Source organism: Diplotaxodon limnothrissa, unplaced genomic scaffold, assembly GCF_057381915.1.
Source record: "Diplotaxodon limnothrissa isolate DT_005_m unplaced genomic scaffold, D_limnothrissa_male_GT1.1 unmapped_scaffold_4, whole genome shotgun sequence".
Lineage (NCBI taxonomy): Eukaryota > Metazoa > Chordata > Actinopteri > Cichliformes > Cichlidae > Diplotaxodon > Diplotaxodon limnothrissa.
In genome coordinates, this window is record NW_028188558.1 from 3,995,339 (window position 1) to 4,015,000 (window position 19,662).

Genomic DNA, 19,662 nt, shown 5'->3' on the forward strand with positions numbered 1-19,662 from the left:
ACAGCACAGACAACAGCACAGACAAGAGCAGAGACGACAGCAGAGACGAAAGCACAGACAAGAGCAGAGACGACAGCACAGACAACAGCACAGAAAACAGCACAGACAACAGCAGAGACAACAGCAGAGACGACAGCACAGACAACAGCACAGACAAGAGCAGAGACGACAGCAGAGACGACAGCACAGACAACAGCACAGAAAACAGCACAGACAACAGCACAGAAAACAGCACAGACAACAGCACAGACAAGAGCAGAGACGACAGCACAGACAACAGCACAGACAACAGCACAGACGACAGCACAGACAACAGCACAGACAAGAGCAGAGACGACAGCACAGACAACAGCACAGAAAACAGCACAGACAACAGCAGAGACAACAGCAGAGACGACAGCACAGACAACAGCACAGACAAGAGCAGAGACGACAGCAGAGACGACAGCAGAGACGACAGCACAGACAACAGCACAGAAAACAGCACAGACAAGAGCAGAGACGACAGCACAGACAACAGCACAGAAAACAGCACAGACAAGAGCACAGACAACAGCACAGAAAACAGCACAGACAACAGCACAGACAAGAGCAGAGACGACAGCACAGACAACAGCACAGAAAACAGCACAGACAAGAGCACAGACATGAGCACAGACGAAAGCAGAGACGACAGCAGAGACGAAAGCAGAGACGACAGCACAGACAAGAGCACAGACGAAAGCAGAGACGACAGCAGAGACGAAAGCAGAGACGACAGCACAGACAAGAGCACAGACAGCAGCACAGACGAAAGCAGAGACAACAGCAGAGACAACAGCACAGATGACAGTACAGACAGCAGCACAGACAACAGCAGAGACAACAGCAGAGACAGCAGCACAGACAGCAGCACAGACGAGAGCAGAGACAACAGCACAGACAACAGCAGAGACAACAGCAGAGACAGCAGCACAGACAGCAGCACAGACGAAAGCAGAGACAGCAGCAGAGACAACAGTACAGACAGCAGCACAGACAACAGCAGAGACAACAGCAGAGACAACAGCAGAGACAGCAGCACAGACAACAGCAGAGACAACAGCCCAGACAACAGCAGAGACAACAGCAGAGACAGCAGCACAGACAGCAGCACAGACAGCAGCACAGACAGCAGCACAGACAGCAGCACAGACGAAAGCAGAGACAGCAGCAGAGACAGTCAGACACAAAGCTGATAAAATGCATCGTTCGTCCTAAAGAAAGATTCTCAGGCGCTGTGACTACTTTGATTAAGCTACAGCAGGTTAGGGGACTTTACCAGACATCACTGTGTGAATTATTTTACACGCACACACACAGCTAAAAAGAATCAAAGGAACTTTTTAAATCAGACTTCCTGATCTGATCAGGTGGGTAACAGTGTGGGCTGCTAGTTTCACCTGCTGGAGTTTGGCTGAAGTTAGTGCAGCAGTGTGGTCTGATACCGGGGCCATACAAAGGTTGCACAGGTGTTTCACAAACGCACAACTCCCAGTGCCAGACAGTTTGCTGTATCTTGTATCACAGTCTCAGACTTGTAGGAGAGTCCAGGAGACGGCAGTTACTCTAGCAGAGCTGGACCAATATCTGCTCCTTTGTGCAAGCAGGAACAGAATGAGCACTGCCAGCGCCCTACAGCACAACCGCAACAGGCCGCTGGTGTGAAGGCTCTCACAAAACAATTAGACGAAGAAAAAATACAACAATAACTGAGGCTGTAGAAACTGCCAGAGGCTCACAGGTTTGGTCATGAAGCCTGAAGATATATCCAGATTGTACTCTTGGCTACAAGGCAATCATATCAGAGGCAGACAGACCAGAGCTCGAACACTCGAAGAACATCTGGGAGAAAAAGAAAAGAGAAAAATACAAACGCAGAGTGGCTGGTGGACATAAGACCAGAGAACAAGAGCCAGTCAGCATCACAAAGGCAGACATCCAACAACAAGTGTCTGGAACGAAGAGCCGGACGGCCCCAGGACCCGACGTGAGCCCCGTCTGCAGCCTGAAGAAGCTAACAGCACTGCTTGATCACCTGACAGGACAAACAGGGGGCTGATTGTGAAGGATCTACACAAGGGTACACATGTGCTGCTCCAAGAACACCAAGACAGATGGGATAAGGAACAGGAACTATCATGGATGACCGAGCCCCTGGACCACACTGGCCTTGCTCCTCACATGCATCACTGACCCTGTTCACCACTGGTTTTTAGTAGATACTGACCACTGTATACTGGGAACACTCCAGAGCTGCAGTTCTGAGATACTCTGTCCAACGTTACACTTTTTGCAGTTCAGTCACGGCCTACTACGCCCCGCCTACTAACAGGAGTGATGAAGAGATAACAGAGTTATTGATTTAGTGTAGCATGATTCAGATATTTAGCATTATTGCCTTCACCCGTCAGTGGTGTCAAATGAGCGAAATATGGTAATTTAATTTTAAACGGCATTAGTTGTGCCTGACAGCACACGGTCACTGTGGAAAGTTGTTTTCCTTGTGCGTGCTTTTGTTTCAGAAATGTGGAACATGCGTCACATTTACACACCACGGAGACGCCGACTTTAAGAAACCCCGACAACGAAACAATCAGATCACATCAACTCCACGTCGACGTGAAAATTCAACGAATCTAAACCACAACTATGCACACATTCAGAATCTATGGTTTAAGCTGTGTCATCTACTGTGCCAGTGTCTGCGGTTTAGTCTCGGCTGGGGACACACTACATGACTTTATTTAATGCTGACAGTGGAACTCCTGGTTTTAACGTCCACGTGGGTCAGGAATGGGAATCTGTTCCCATCTGTGCAACAAAGCAAACAAAAGAGTTCAGCGTGAAACTAGCATCACTATAAGCATTAATCTATTCAACACTGCTGTATGCAGGAGAAGAAGAAAGCTACAGATTGTGTACATAAGTGGCTATTTGGTCAGCAAGCAGTGGTTATGAGCTCAGGTCAGCCCTGCACACCAGAACAGGTGGACCTCACACAGAAAACTTTAAAACGTTATTTTTGTTTTACATAAAAACACTAATTTTTAGTATTTCAGAGGTTTCAAACCTAAATCCTACATTTTCTGAATAAAATGTTGAACACGGATTCAAAGGCATCTCTGACTTTAATAATAACAATGATAAAGCTGCTTTGACACATTCAGCCCAAACTATAGTGTTTCTGTGTCGTGAGTCATGCAGTGCCTCCCCAGCCTCAAGCAGCACTGTGATTGTGGTGGAAACACAACGAGGTCTCTATTGCCAACTACTTCAAAAGCTGGTCTGGCTACCAAAGCAGCAGACGTACCCCCACGTGCTCTGCACTGTCCGTCTTCCTTTTCTGCGTGAACACAGGAAACGTCGTCTTTGTCTCATTGTGAAACGTAACTCACATCAATCCACTGCATATTCATTTGTGTCCAAAGTAGTAAATGAAACCACACGATGGTGATTAAAATGCATACTTAGCAAAAAGCACTTCCTTTCACATAATGCAACAAGTCAAATTCATGAAACCAGCAACACGTTTTTAACAGGTCATGAAGACAAGCGGACTACCACAGGCAGGAACACGAGTCCCTCTGACAGGCTGGACTGTGCTTAAAGGGAAACCAGAGCTATTTAATGAGCCTCAGAGATGATGCAGCACATTTCACAGAACTGTCAAATCAAACAACAGCAATGCTGCGGAGCTCTGCAGAGCTCTGCTTCCTCTTTCTTTCTCACTATTGAGCACACCGACAACATCGTTGTGTCTGGGATTTGTAAACATGCTGTTTTGCCCTACTATAAACCGTATCCACAGTCCCCAACACCTACAGAACCTGCAAATGTAATAGAAACTCTAATTGAGATACTGGGTAAAGCAGCATAGCCTAGCATACCAGCAGCAACCAAGGAGGATGACTCTCAAACGGTCAACTGTCCATATACGTACGATGACATAAGTACTACTGACCTCCATCAATGCTGGAGTCTCAGGAGCTGGAGCCAATCCCAGCTGTCTTAGGGCAAGAGGTGCAAGGCACACCTGGACAGCTAACAGCTAACACATACTCACACATTCACACGCACGCCAAGTTAGAGTTTCCAGTTAACCCCGCTGCCTGTGGACTGTTGGAGGAAGCCGGAGTACCCGGAAAGCACCCACACAAACACGGAGAACATGCAAACTCCACCAGCCTGATGGTGGAGTTGAACTCAGAACCTTCTAGCTGTGAGGCAACAGCGCTAACCGCTGTGCCACCGTGCTGTTTCAGACGCACATGTTCCTAAAAGAGTCATAAACGTGAATTGAAGAGTTTATCTTCATGTTGAGTCAACGGAGTGAAAAATGACGAACTACCTGTGACACCTGGTAGGACGGATGCATGTCTGAAGACAAGCTTCATTAATGTCCATTTTGTTGACAGTATTCAAACATGAGAGCAAACCCACGGGGGTCCAGTGGGGTGTGCAGTACGACCTGCTGTCAACAATAAGGTACATCTGTAACCTGGAGTGTGACGGTACTTACTTTGACACCATCCGGTTTTTTATTCAGCAGGCTCTTGGCTGCTGTGGAAACAAAGACAACAATGGGAGGAAATCAGACGCCAGCTGAACAACTACACAGGCACATGCAGCAGGTCCATTCAAGGCGGCCAATGACTAGCAGCCTCAGAGTGGCCCTACCATCGGAAGCAGAAGAGGAAAAAGCAAAGTCAGTAGACAAAAAAAGCCCAAAGAAAGCAGTAACGGAGACGGGAGCATGCGGTTAGATTCAGCTGGTAAAACCTCAGGAGACACGGAGCACATTTAGAGGAAACTCTGCTCTTTCAGCAAGAACACCGAGCAGCAACTCTGAGCTTCCCTCACGTATTTGTGGCCGGTTAATGAACTTTACAGTCGACATGCAAGGACGCTGTGAGACATGAAGCAGGTGATTGTAGCGGCAGAGGTAAGCAGTTTGGTGCATCGTCTGTCAGGGTGAGACTAAATCACAGCACGTAGAGTGACTGATCGAAGCTTTGCAGTGACCAAAGCTGTCTTTTGGCGGCCATTGAAGAGAAACGTCTGTCTGGGCCAGTATTTAAAGGAGATGATATAATTACGAGTCTATTTAGGAGCAGCTGAGCTTTAAAAGCAGGAACTTTAATACGTTTTTAATGACTTTGCATCGATACGTGTCGAACTTTATATCAACAGCAGATCCTTTCTTTGCTGCTGTGAGATACACATGGAACAGATCCATCACATAATCAATGCTTTCTGTCTGCACACAGCAAACTTTTCCCTTCTGATCAATTAAAACACATCAAACTGAACTGTTTTTATATCCCTGTGATGTTTTTCTATTGAAATTACATCATATTTACACACATTGAAAGGATTAACTCCAACATGTGATAGTTCCGCTCTGTCAGTGGGTCTAATATATTTTATATGTATATTTAACGATACAACATCTGACTGGAAGCGAGAGACGTCTGCTCCCCTCTGCAGTCAATACTGAGGCCGTTTCTCACACTTAGTCTGCAGGATGGCAAAGGCCTCGTAAACCAGCTTTGATTCCTCTACAATGACCGCTAATGCACAAACTGACCCACAGTGGAGTTTTGGTAGACACACATGCCCGGACTCAAACCTGGCAGTGTAGCTCAGCGCTGCAGAGACGTGCTAGCTACAGCGAGGACTCTTACCTTACACACGAGTTACCACACGAGGAGGAAGAAAGAAAAACAAAGGTAAACAGAGGGATCGCACTCACAGCTGAGACAGAAGTGGAATGAGCAGCTTTCCTGTCATTAGTCATAAACACAAATCAATACTGGTTCAGTTGAAATGGTTCGCCCTTTAAAGGCACCCGTGGACGGCATCGATCTGCACGCTCGATGGGGAGCACCGAGCTTAATGGGCTCTAAAGGCCAGAACATCAGGACACAGCAGGACTCCGAGGCAGCACCTCAACATGTGAACCACACATGTGAACGGCATTATAGGGAGTCGCTACAACACGGGCCATGACTGGCTGTCAGCCTTTACTCCAGGTCGTACCTGAGAAGTTTCGAGTGGCGAGCATCGTTGTCAGGATGGCACCCTGAGGAGAGAGATGGACAGGGGAGCGTCACAGCAGGATGAGCATGCTCTGGTTTTCAGGGTTTTAGATGTGCACCGCTCACTGCCGCCGCCTACCTTGAGTTTCCTCCTGGCGTTGAATTTCTTGAGGCACTCCACAGTCTCCTGTCTGTGCATCATGGATGCTACAGTGGAGCGTTGCTGTGGAAACACACAGGCAGTGTCACAAGCTTAAACGCTACTACACAACCTGCCCGGGTTAGGGAGCGCGACACCTACGCAGATCCAGGGGTGTTTGAGTGCGTCGGTGGCCGTCACTCTCTTGGCTGGGTTAATGGTCAGCATCTTATTGATCAGGTCTTTGGCCTCGGGGGTCACCGTGTCCCACTCTGGGGAGGGAAACTGTTCAACGACATCGTGAAAACCATTTGGAGTTTAGCTAACCGTTATTGTTAAAAGGAACACATTTCTCTGCACGTGTGCGTGGCTGCACGGTGTAACTCACATCATACGCCCCAGCTTTGATCTGCTGGTACAGCCTGTGCTGGTCCTCGTCCCAGAAGGGAGGATAGCCCACGAGTAAGATGTAGAGGATCACTCCTACGAGCAGCGGAAACCAAAGTTAACCGAGAGCTCACGTCTTTACTAAAGCAAACCGAGCCTCAGGAAAAAGGCCGGCTTGTGTTCACTAACGTCACACCAGGACAACCTGTTTGCATTCAGCTGTTTCTAAATGAGCAGCAGACAAAGTCAAACAGCTGCTGTTTGTGTAAATGCAGACACACTGAGCGCTTCTGTTTGCTGGTGTTACCAGGGACGGGCTTTTTAATTGGCCGTCTGCCTGCAAAAGATGAAAAGGACCCGTATCTGCCGCTACGACCACAAACAACACCGCCCTTTGTTGCTGTGGTCTGAGTCAGGACAGGTGTGCTGCACGCATGTGTTTCCCACAGCTGCAGCCAGATGTGCTGCTTTCACTAGTGAGAGCAGTGATTAATCCAAGAGGCTGCCACAGAGCAGCACACAGGACAGAATGACACGCTGCTCGTCTCTTACCACAGGCCCACATGTCCACTGGCTTGCCATAGGGATCTTTCCTCAGCACCTCTGGAGACAGGTATCCTGGTGTCCCAGCGAAACCTGAAACACAGACACACAAGTGAAGCTTGTACAGACGACCCACAGCTCGTTACCTAAGCAGGTAGGACCAGAGGCCTCGTAAAGCAAGGTTTAAGAGCTGCAATCAAAGCACTCTGCACCAGGCGTGTGCTTTGGCTCACACACGCTCATGGGGGACGTCCAACTGGTACTTAAGTTAGGGCATAAAATGAACTGGTTCCAGATGGAAGCTGGTGCTGGGGGAACAGACTAATTATCTCAGAGCTCCACAGAGACTAGATGGAGACAAGTAGGCCAGACCTCCACCCTGATGCAAGCCGGCAGCAGTGGAGCACCTCGTCTCTGTGGGGTATTAGGGTGTGCTGACACAGTGACATTGTTGGAGAGCAAACGCCTGACAGATGTACCGGCTCGTGTGTAGTTACACAACATATTGATAGACTGCACCTGTGCAAAACAGCTAACCTGTGTGTTATGTCATTAGTTTTATCACCAGTATTTAGACACATCCCACAATCACAGATTCACTTTGATGGGATGAGTGCACACTGACATCTTTCTTGACATTCATGTTAAAACACAGTGTTGGGCTTTAAAACAGTCAGCTGATACATGAAGGTCGCAGCGCTGACACAGGTAAGTCACGCTAACACGGACCAAACTGAGGTCACTCACCGAACCACGCCTGCTGATCTCCTTGAACCTCGATGGCCAGGCCGAAGTCTGCCAGCTTGACTGCAGCGCCCTTCAGCTTGCTGGCTAGAAGCAGATTCTCTGGCTTGGAGTGAAGAACAGGAAACATCAGCATCCTGCAGCGGCTCAAGACAGGACTTTACAATGAGGCTCAACATGAATCAAGACTTTGGTTGCTAGCAGCTAGTAGGAGGGGCTATCACAGCATCATCAAGGACTGATGTCAGAGAGCGTCCGGGACAGACTAATGGCTGGGCTGGAGGCCTCTGCACACAAACTCAGCACTGACTCATGCTGAGCCCGATCATAATCAGCCTCAGTCTGAGGTCGCTTCAGCCCGGCTGCACGACTCTTTCAATACGAGCGAGCCAGGCGGGGCGTGAGAGCGGCCGCGGAGGACACGTGAAGCGCTCGTCAACATATTCAAAGCAGTTTCCTCGATGTCAACACGACAGACGCACACAACAACAACACAAGCTGCTGTTGATCACAACACAAGCTTGTTGTCCAACCACACCTCAGCGTCAGTGAGAGCCAATCACTCATCAGACGGAGTTTGTGGACGACGCCCACACTGAGCTGAAACATGACAGCAACACCTGCACTCTGATCACAATCACTGTGTCATGAACATGCTCATCTCCACCCGGCTGACGACATCAGTCTGCCACAGGTTCATCCTTCAACAGCTGCATTCACACATCCTAGGTTCATTTTCCCGTTCATCCTCCTCTCAGGTATCTGAGCCCCGCCCCCTGATGTCCCCGCCCCCTTTAATGTTGGCTGATGTGTCTTTGACCTCCAAACACCGGGTCAGCCTGGCCCTGGTCTTTCCACCTCTGGATGCTGACTGCAACCGTCAGTCGTTTGGAAATTCTTCTGTAACCAACCAGTAAGAAACTGGTGAAGGTGTTGAGAGCTCACTGGTTTTGGTTATATACGTGACACCTTGGCAATGAGACACCTTTTAACAGGCCGGAGTTGGGACCAGCTGATTGGAAGTAAATGGTGGGATTGCATCTACAGTTTCCTTTGCACGTGTCGACTAGATGGTTTTAGCAACATCAGGTCAACATATTTGCCATCAGTGCATCACTGATATTCTAACCTGCAGTATTTCAAGCCCACACTCGCTCCAGGTCCCATCCAGAGGTCACGGATCAGCTGTCAGTTGTTACAACGCTGCCATCTCCCACCGGAACAACAGGCCGTTACGCCAGGCTGCTGTTCGCTGACTTAGCTCTGCTTTCAAAACGCCACTAATAGGCAGACTAATAGAAACTGCTGGACTTCCTGCTGCCACCTGAGACTTCCTGTCGGACCATGTACAGAGTCAGCGGGCCTCCTCTTTCACCGGGTGTTTAAGCTGCTGCCGTCGGGCAGGAGATTGGGGCTGCTGAGGCCCTAATCAGTGCTAACAGCTGACCTGAGTGGATGCCTCCCTGGACCTTTCTGGGGGTAACAACAACAATATTTATAACAAGGTGCAATAAACATGCACTTTTTTTAGTACTTAAGTTGTCCTGTCCTGCTGTACGTAGTGCCGACGTGGGACAGGTCTCCAGGTTCACTGTACGACTGTGCAATGACAATAAATCTCTCTGAGGGACAAATCCTGGAACCACGAGATAAGAGTCACTGTGATGCCAGAGCCATGAGCTCTCTCCATCCTCGTGCCCACTGGTATATACTAACTGTAGCACACTGCTTTTCTGTACTCACAGTCATCCTCGCCCGCGGAGGCTAACGCTCAGCCACTGAGAGCTCCTTCTCTTGGTTAGCTGAAACGTAAACCTCCGCCCTGTGGAGAAGGATGAGGGCTGCTTTCCACCTTCATCTCACTACCAGAGGAAACACACCTAGAGCACACCAGTGCCTCCTTTGATATCTGACTGCACTGGATCCTTATTGATTCTGTATGCTCAGAGCTGAGGATCTCCCACAGGAAAAAGAAGCTTCTCCTCGGTCCACAGACAACTCTGACACTCACTTCTAGTGGATATTGTGTCGCACACCCTGACTGTGCTTGATAATCTATTTATGATCTCTCAGATGGGGCCATATGGATGGAAGGCCCCCAGTGTGCTTTAAGGGCTGCTAATAATGAATCCAGTCACTGAACCCTTGAAGCGCCGCCACAGTCTCTAACTGACCTACTGCAGCTCTCAGGCCTGGATGAGACGCATGCAAAGATAGTCAAACGCAGGGCGAAGAACACAAACAGTGATGGAGCCGTGCAGGATGCAGGTTTGTGCCTTTAGCATGCACCAATGCACCAGCACGTCCTGCATTTGTGCACAGTTCACATCAGGGTTTGTGCTCCCTTCTTGTGATAGATTGGATTGTGTCTGACACAGTGAGTCAAAGAGCAGATCCAATGAGCTGATGGATCAGAGCCTGCTCAGTCTGGACTCTGTGCAGCACTTTATGTTGCAGTGCTTTAAAAATAAAGCTGCGATCTTTTACAGCTTTATCACAAATGCAACAAATTACTGAGATTTTCTGGGAGACGCAGAACAAAACTTTCAGAAAGGTGACAAATAAACGAGATTAGATCCAGAAAGCCATCAAAATCCTCTCCGCCTGTGACTCTGAACACCGCGCTTCCTCATTGGCTGCGCTGACATTGGCTGATCACCAACACTCTGTCGGAGCTGTTCGAGTGGCTTCTATTCTTGTGTCTCTGGAGAATATGTGGGAGGATAATGTGGATATTACAAAGGCTGATAATCGGAAACAACAGAGATCAAGTCTTAGAGCGGGGTGTCAACATAAGGCCAGCGCCCCAGAGCCAACCCACCAAAGAACGTCCAGCTGGTCCTCGTGGAGACGGGCAGAAATGTGAGACTTCAGCTTCTACTGACAATGACTCCCTGTGACCAACCACACAGCACCAAAGGAAAGCAGTAATAGTTCCTGCTTTATAAATGTGCACATTTGGTTTTAACTGTGGGTTTACAGTGAAACACAAACAGGACAGACTCTGTCTGCACAAAGAACTTTTCCTGTTATTTCTCACAGTTTAAGCCTCTCACTGACCACAGCAGCGCTGCTTCATCATCACACTCCTTTTTCTTACATTCAAGCATCTCAGGATGTTAAATCTTTACACTGACAGAAAGCCTCCACAGTGTAAGATGACTGCGCTGGATTTATGTGAACAGAAAACATCGTCACAGTGCAGGCATGTGTAACCCAGGACTCTTTCCTACACATCGACCTCCACAGCATGTGTGTGTTTGCACAGACCATCATGTGCAGGAATCGAATCACACGAGTGCACACACACAAAAACGTGGCTGTTTCTACAGCTCCCGCTCGCTCGTTTGTTTCGGCTGCATTTGCTTTTCTTTGTGTTTCTGCAGTCAACTGTGGCAGCTGCCTGGCAACAGCCAATCAGAGTGCGGGGCGAGGGCAGCCGACAGATGCAAAACGTCAGCTTACTGCTGCAGGTAAGCAAACCTCAGACACGCCCGCTTCATTTGATTGACAAATTAGAGCTTCGGGAGCGAACCACAGGAGGAGAGCAGCATTAGAGAGACCGCTGCGGAGGCATTAGTGCAATTACCCACGATGAGACACCACAATGTGCTCAGCGGCTCCACGTAAAGCATTTGACCTGGTTACAGATGCAGAGCTGATGGCTCCGTGAGGGCGTCGTTCCTGGAAGGACCATTCAAATTATAGCCTCACACTGAATTTCCTCAACAGTTGAACTTAGCACAACAATCATTACCCAACAACACTTTTGACACTAAGCAGACGCTGCTCTTTAAAGAAACAGGCGCGCAGCCATTGTTGGTTCCTTGTATTTTAGAGAAATGTTCCAACTTTTGCTGGTGAAGACCAAGTGTTTTGATGAGAACTTCAGAATACTGACAGGGAAAAGGAAAGAGCATAACTGGAAAGCATCAGGACAAAAGGACAGAGAGAGACCGTTTGTATCGACTCACCTTGAGGTCGCGGTGGACCACACCCATCTGGTGGCAGTGCAGCACAGCCTCTAGGATCTGCTGAATGCAGTGACTGCATGCAAACACCAGGGGGCATGGGTTAGTGACGAGCTAACACTCATATTTGTAGCTGTAGGCTTGCTTTGAGCCTCGGGGAGCTGGCGTGTTAGTGGGCGGAGCTCAGTAATGTGGCAACTCGCCGCCCAGAAGCTAAAATTAGCAGCAACTTGAGGTAATTTGGCTGAAAACGGGCCGTTCACTCAACGGGGCTTTTTCTGTGCTGCCACAGTTAAAACACATCCTGGAACTTCATCATCATCCTCACACACAGCTCTCTGCCCGAGCCTCAGAGCAGAGGTTAGATCTGGAGGCGGGGCAGAGAGGCGGAGCTACAGAATAGTGTGGTTTATTACAGGAGCTGACACAGTGTGTCCCTTTACAGGATAATGTTACAAACTTTACTGAAGACAACATGTGAATGAAGCAGTTAAAGTTTGAAGCAACCTGTGACTGACAAACCAAATATAGTGCTGCAGGTTCACTACATGTTTGTGTAGGTTACATGGTTCCTCCTAAACATGGAACATGGATGCAGCATTACAGACATGTAGCGTCTAATGACACGCTCGGGCTGAAGCTACACGGTCCAGACGCACCAACGCTGAAGAAGAGCTGGTTGACCCGTGTGCGTTTGACATCAGGTGACCAGCTCAGGGCCCTGTTTCAGGAAGCCGGTTTAGTGCAAACTCTGAGTAAGTATACCCTGAGTGAACGAAAACTCTGGGTTTTCGGTTTCACAAAGCGGGTTTAGATTAATTCTGAGTGAGTTACTATGACGACACACTCCGTGAAGCTAACCTGCCCCCTAGCAGGTTTACTACAACTAACCCTGACTGTCCCCGCCTCTTTGTCGGAAACCTGACTGTAGGAAGTGTCAGACATGGCGTGCCCCTTCCTTGAAGAGCCAGTAGATGTTGAAGCCCAAATTCTCCGCAGAGCTCTCCGCCGGGAGAGAGTGATTAGAGCGCGTTCGGACATTTTATCATTTCCTGATGATTTTCTGTGTGAACGTTACCGTTTTTCAGCACAATCTATAATTTATTTGAATAACATCCTCAGGCCTAATATTGCTCATGTGACACATCGCGGACATCCTCTCAGTTCATTGCATATTATTTGTATTGCACTTCGTTTTTTTGCAAACGGGAGCTTTCTGTATAATATTGGTGATGCTGAGCACGTTTCCAAGGCTACCGTCTGTCGGGCAGTTGCACTGAAACGTCTCCTGTACTCGTCTGTGGTGTTCCCCGGTCATAGACCCACAAGATTTATCAAAGAGGGATGCCACAAAATTGCAGGTATCAGGATGAACGAAACTTAATTCATGATGTGGTGATACTTGAACTACTACTTAAATTTTACATTTATTCTCACGGTTCCCAGGCGTGATTGGCTGTACAGATGGCACTCACATTCCAATCATTGCTCCTTCAGTAAATGAAGGAGACTATGTGAACAGGAAGTCTTTCCACAGCATTAATGTACAGGTACATAGTTCCCTGTAGCATTTCAAACTAACAAATTATTTCATCATAGTAATGGATGCTAATTTGTGTTCTCTGCACTGTGAAAATCATATGTGATGCTGCCAACATTATCACAAATGTGGAAGCCAAGTGGCCAGGCTCTGTGAGTGGTGGTGGTGGAGGACCCCCACCTGTTTTTCGGGCCTCCGCTTTTTTTCTGTTGGCTATAACGGGTCACATTTGAGCATACAGAGTAAGCAAATATGTACTTGTAATGTGCTCAGATAATTTCAATAAGTGCTTACAGACAGAAAATTAATGTAGCCTCTAACTGCAATTGATTTACATCGGACAAACAGACCAAGCACTATGGCTCATAATACAATTACACCTTACCTGTTTGGACTATATTTTTATATTTCATTTTTACTTGCTGCCAGGAACGTTTGGGGCCTGTTGGGTTGCACCTGCGCTCACATCACATCACAAAATAAAATGTATAAAATAACAAATAAAATAACATATAATAAAATAACGTGTTAAATGGGTGGAAATCCCTCGATCAATGTTTAAATTAACACTCACGCATTGACTCTGTCGGCTATGTTTTGCCATGCATGCTCTCTTTCTTTTGCAGCTGTGGCTGTGTTACTTTTTTTCCGCGGAATTTGCATGTTATCGGCATATGCTGCCATCAGAATTTCGGCCTCAAGCGCTGTGAAATACATTGACCGCGCCTTCTTTCCCTCCGTCTCCATGGTGACTCGCTTAATCTGTGCTCCACTAATCAGGGCTTTCTGTATCCTCGTGCGCGCGCTTAACTTGGGGTTAAAGCAACTCCACGTTGACTGAACTAATTGTTATCAGCCTTTCTGAAACCGAATATTCCGAGTTGGACAGTTCGGGGTTACTCAACCCTGAGTATCGTTTTTCACTCTGAGTTTTCTAAACCGGCTTCCTGAAATAGGGCCCGGGTCCGTGTGTGCCTGCACAGTGGATCGATCCTTCAGAAACACACTGCAGCCCTTAGTTGCTCCCAACACAATGAAGGAGTGTGCAAACGCTAGGAGGTGCTTAGAGACAGACAGTTGTGGAAATGTAACACAAGCGTGCCACATCTGGATGCAGGCTTGCATAACTAAGAGTATTCTGACTGTGTCGTGCTGAAAGTGTTACTCGTGCAGCACATCCTGTTTGTGAGGATGCTTCAGGTCTGCTCCTGCTTTCATCTCTTAAACACATTTTTATAGATTCAAAAGTGTTAAAAAGCAAATGCGTTGCTTCAAACTTTCTCTGCTATATTTATGTGTAAACACACTGAATGAATTTGAATTGAACCTAATGATGCTCCACCTTTAGAATCATAACAATGATCATAATGAAACCACACCATCTTTCTCCTCTCTCTGACGAAGCCTGACAGCGGCTGTGTCAGCGCACCACTTAGCAAAGATGCTACATGCACTTGGTGGCGTACAGTAGAGGCAGGCTGTGATGGCGTCTGCCTGCCCCCGCCTGCACGACACATCCCGCCGCCTCGTCTCCAGCCAGCCTGTCCACAACGCCCCGCTGTGGCGATGTGCGAGGGTGACTGGTGGAGGGGGCGTGGCACTGATCAGGCAGTGGATGCAGCACGGCCGAGTCTCTTAACCGTTGGCCCTTACTAACCTTCAGGTCTCTGTGCACTAAGCCATTTGTGTGACAATGATTTACACTTTCTACACTCTGCTGTATGCAGTGACTGTGGAGGCAGACCAGGCCAGAAGCAGAGAGGAGAGGGAGGACGGGTCAGTGTCAGACACCTGGAGCAGCACTGCAGTGACAGGTGAACATCGAAAAGGAACAGTTCAGTGTTCGATGGCGTGAAGACTTTCTGCAGTGCGAGCTGCTGCAGAGGCAGGTCTGTCTTTGCTATAGACGGAAGCAGGAAACAGCTAAAGTGTCAGGAATACAGCTGCTTGGTAACAAACTTTGCTCACTGTCAGGACCTAAAAAGGTAAACTTTAAATATTCTGGATCCTACGGCCGCACTATAAACACAGGAACAGATAACAGAGGAGGAGAAGCACACAGGTGAGACGCACGAGAGACACGAGGACGCTAAACTAACCTACAGGAAGTTTAACGGAGAGACGAGGGATGCATTCAAAGACACGACTAGAAACACGAGCAAAGACTACACAGGCGCAGCGGTGACCATGAGCGATGAATACACTGCAGCATGGACATGATGGCTGCACAAGCTCGGTGACGGTAAACAGCTCAGCTGTTTCCATCCACTCGTCCTGGGCATCTTTACGGGGCTTTGCATTTCTAATGTGAGTGCACGTTTTCTTCTCCTGCAGGACTTTGAAAGCAACGGTGCACGAGCTTGGATTTATTTGGCATTTCTCTACAGTCACACAGCTTAAAATGATGCTTTTAGCCATCAACAGGATTCGGGGATGATTCTGTCGGTATATTTGACCACCGTCACCGATCTGAACATGTTGGCTCGTGGTCCGGGCCCTGAAGCGGAGGCGGAGCTCGGAGCAGCATGTTGTCCTGTCCTGCTGGAGAACCCAGCTGTGTTTCTTACCTGCACCGCTGTCAGCAGAACAGCTCCTACAGTCCGCACGGTGCTCTCAGGTTTAGGAACCTCAGCTTTACTCCTCAACATAAGCCTCTTGTCATCGGGGCCAAACAGCTCTTTGTCCTGTCCCACCGTCAAACTTCATTTTGAAGATTTATCCATACGGACACTGTGTGGTCGGCAACCTCTCCAACCACGGTGGTGGAAAACTCGCTTCACCACAGTCTTGAGCCTTAATGGTTCCCAGGTTGATCCTGGACTTCCTAACTTCCTCTCCTCTGAGGGTGACGGCGAGGCTCCACTGAAGTTTGTCAAACAAATCCAAAGACAAGCTACCAGCTGTAGTCAATCATGATGACTACAATACATTAGCATGTCACTGTAGAGCCTCCTGCAGCACTTCCTGTGGGCGTATATACATAACTAAGCCTTCATGTAGACTCTTGGCTTTGTGAGGATTGGAGAAAATCCTAAATAAATTCAAACGTGTGCGTCCAGCTGTATGAAGTCAGTGAGAGAGCCACTCAGAGCTGTCAGCAGCTACGGTGCAGGAACCAGGGACAGTGTTTGACGAAGGTTTCTGCTGCTGTCCAAGCTCATGGAGCCATCTCTATCTCGGCCCCGTTAGACAACCAGCCTGCGTTTGTGCAGGTCTGACAAACTGTGGACAGCACTGTGCAAACATCTTAGGCAGGTGAGGAAAATGCTGTAAAGAAAGAGAGCTTTCAGAAATATGAATGACTGTTTAAGGAGCCCAAACACAGCCGAACTCATCAGGAACTCGTTACTGTAAAGAGGAACAAGCAGCACTGAAGTGACGCCCCCCTGATCTCAACATCATCGAGTGTGTCTGCGATCAGAGACCTGAGGACGCCCACATCCACAGAACATCTGTGCGTAGTTCTCCCAGATGTTTGCCAGCTGACTTCCTTCAAAAACTGTGTGGAAGTGGACGTAGAAGAAGGCGAAGGCGCCACCAAACTGATGTGATTTTGTTCACTGCGTCTTGTTGCCTGCTGAGAATAAACGATTAACACTCTCTGCGTGCAGCATTGTTCCTCACCTTTTGCTGCACGTTTGGCATCCTCAGTAATTATTTCTGCACAGGTACCTGCACCAGCGTTTGAGGCTTAACCAAAGCGCTCGTAGAGCTCGGCTGAAGAACATCAAGCACAGACCGTAAAGTCCTGCCAAAGCATCAAGCTTCCACAGACAAGTGCTGAAGCTGAAAATCACATACAGCCATCGTGCACTCAGCCTGAGGTGGCAGCTGTACTCTTTGACTCTGGGGTTTCCCTCTGCTCCCAATCTGTGTGCTAAATACATCACCCACTCAATAAAGTCACGCGTATGAACTGCTGAACTGTTCCTTCAAGTTGTTAAGAGAAAATACAAAGTTTGCTTCATATAAAACACAAACTCCACCACAAACAGCATCAATTAGGTGAAACTGTCCATAACTCCTGCAGGAAGGAATAAAACCTGCAATGGAAACCTTTAACATGTTACACAAAAGTCACTCTGGATCAGGGATGGGTGCCGGTGTCCAGTGCCATGATGGCAAAAGATGCAAACTCAGCAGCCTGCAACAAGTGCTTTAAGCTGATACTGTCGGACCCAGAGTTAGCAACATCCCCCAAAAACCCGAAGAGGAGAGTCCTGGCCCCTAGCCCTGCCAGTGTAGCAGAAATGATGAGGATGATGATGCAGCAGCAGCAGTTCTTCTCTGCGTGAGTAGCTTAATCTTGTTTGTGTGTAATTTACGTTGAGTAGGCTAACCACGTTATTACATTAATGCATGTAAGGTGAACTAGCAAACACCATCATAGCTACATGCGGCTGTCTTCTTGTTTGATGGCAGATACTCCCTTCACCCTGGCCAAAAAGGCTAAAATGACCAAAGAAAAAGTGGAAAACAGCTAAACATGAGAGGTTTTTGGACAAAGTTTGTGTTTTTTTCATTGTTTAAGCACTGCTTCCAGCCAACAGTGATACCATATATGCCCCATAGCTGCAGAAAAGGCTAACATTGTTATCTTTTTACAAAAAAACAGTTAAACATGAGAGGTTTTGGACAAAGTTTGTGTTTTTTTCATTGTTTAAGCACTGCTTCCAGCCAAGAGTGATACCATATATGCCCCATAGCTGCAGAAAAGGCTAACATTGTTATCTTTTTACAAAAAAACAGATGAACATGAGAGGTTTTTGGACAAAGTTTGTGTTTTTTCCATTGTTTAAGCACTGCTTCCAGCCAAGAGTGATACCATATATGCCCCATAGCTGCAGAAAAGGCTAACATTGTTATCTTTTTACAAAAAAACAGATGAACATGAGAGGTTTTGGACAAAGTTTGTGTTTTTTTCATTGTTTAAGCACTGCTTCCAGCCAAGAGTGATACCATATATGCCCCATAGCTGCAGAAAAGGCTAACATTGTTATCTTTTTACAAAAAAACAGATGAACATGAGAGGTTTTGGACAAAGTTTGTGTTTTTTTCATTGTTTAAGCACTGCTTCCAGCCAAGAGTGATACCATATATGCCCCATAGCTGCAGAAAAGGCTAACATTGTTATCTTTTTACAAAAAACAGCTGAACATGAGAGGTTTTGGACAAAGTTTGTGTTTTTTTCATTGTTTAAGCACTGCTTCCAGCCAAGAGTGATACCATATATGCCCCATAGCTGCAGAAAAGGCTAACATTGTTATCTTTTTACAAAAAACAGTTAAACATGAGAGGTTTTTGGACAAAGTTTGTGTTTTTTCCATTGTTTAAGCACTGCTAACCTAACCTAAACGATACCCATCCCTACTCTGGATTATTTGCTTTATGGGTGATTTTTAATAAGCAGAACAGAAGCTGAGGAAGGAGCCTCCTCATAAAGGGACAGAGAAAAGGTACAGAGGGTTTGGGGCACAAAAGGCATAGATGCATACGTGAGGCATGATGAGCTTTGCAAACATCCACTGTGATCAGCTGTCATTGTGTGTCTGCTCTAGTTCACTGTGGCTGCATGAATACGCCTTTGCTGCCGAGGGAGAGCGAGTCACATGACACGTCTACAGTAACGCAGAAAGGAAAGAGCTCACACTGACCTGGCATCAGCTTCACTGTAGTACTCCCTGGCAACGATGTCCTCGAACAGCTCGCCACCAGTGACTCTGGGAACGAACACAGCGAAACAAAAAGCAGAAACAAGCTGGTTTCACTTCATTTGCAGGGGGAATGTGTGGCTCCAGCACACGTACAGCACTGGTCCCATTCAGACTGGTTTGTTGAAGTTACTGCTGGTCACAGAGACGTCAGCTCTTTAAAGTGGCTACAGCTACATGTGTCTCACACGTTAGAGCAGAAACTCCATCCCTCTGTAGGGACTGGGCCCAGCTGGGAACACGAGGAGGAAAACCCTGATCCCAGCAGATGCAGCCAGGCAACAATATTACCGTTTCAGCTGGAGGGGAATTCCTTCCAGCTGAAAACATTTCCATGACTCAAGTCAGATAGATTTTCCAAGTAACACAGATCAAATCAAGTGGCACTAACAACTGAATCAGGTTGCAGCTGAGTCTGGAGATGTTCAAAGACGATGTTAAGCCAAGTAAATCAGCTAAATGCCCTTTAACAACTTGATGGTGCTGCAGCCATGCCCTCTCTCATCCAGGGTTTGTGGTTTAACCCACTGCGAGAGTCTCCCGGCATCCATACTGGCAATGATTCAAT

The 19,662-nt window shown here is 47.6% G+C and overlaps 1 protein-coding gene across 7 annotated transcripts in view; it reads right to left on the bottom strand.

Moving 5' to 3' along the window:
* Positions 1-19,662, bottom strand: part of LOC146606910 (calcium/calmodulin-dependent protein kinase type II delta 1 chain) — a 76,714-nt gene that overhangs the window by 16,353 nt on the left and 40,699 nt on the right. For 3 of the 7 annotated variants that reach the window (XM_085349264.1, XM_085349266.1, XM_085349262.1), the window contains exons 5-13: positions 19,038-19,103; positions 11,847-11,919; positions 7,876-7,978; positions 7,138-7,221; positions 6,587-6,681; positions 6,361-6,483; positions 6,199-6,282; positions 6,061-6,103; positions 4,541-4,581 (exon numbers count right to left, since the gene is read on the bottom strand). In XM_085349264.1, coding sequence (XP_085205390.1) covers positions 4,541-4,581; positions 6,061-6,103; positions 6,199-6,282; positions 6,361-6,483; positions 6,587-6,681; positions 7,138-7,221; positions 7,876-7,978; positions 11,847-11,919; positions 19,038-19,103 — 712 coding nt within the window. Of the gene's footprint in view, positions 1-4,531; positions 4,582-6,060; positions 6,104-6,198; positions 6,283-6,360; positions 6,484-6,586; positions 6,682-7,137; positions 7,222-7,875; positions 7,979-11,846; positions 11,920-15,040; positions 15,114-19,037; positions 19,104-19,662 lie in introns of all 7 variants that reach the window. The other 4 variants (XM_085349267.1, XM_085349265.1, XM_085349268.1 and 1 more) reach the window with 3 other exon arrangements.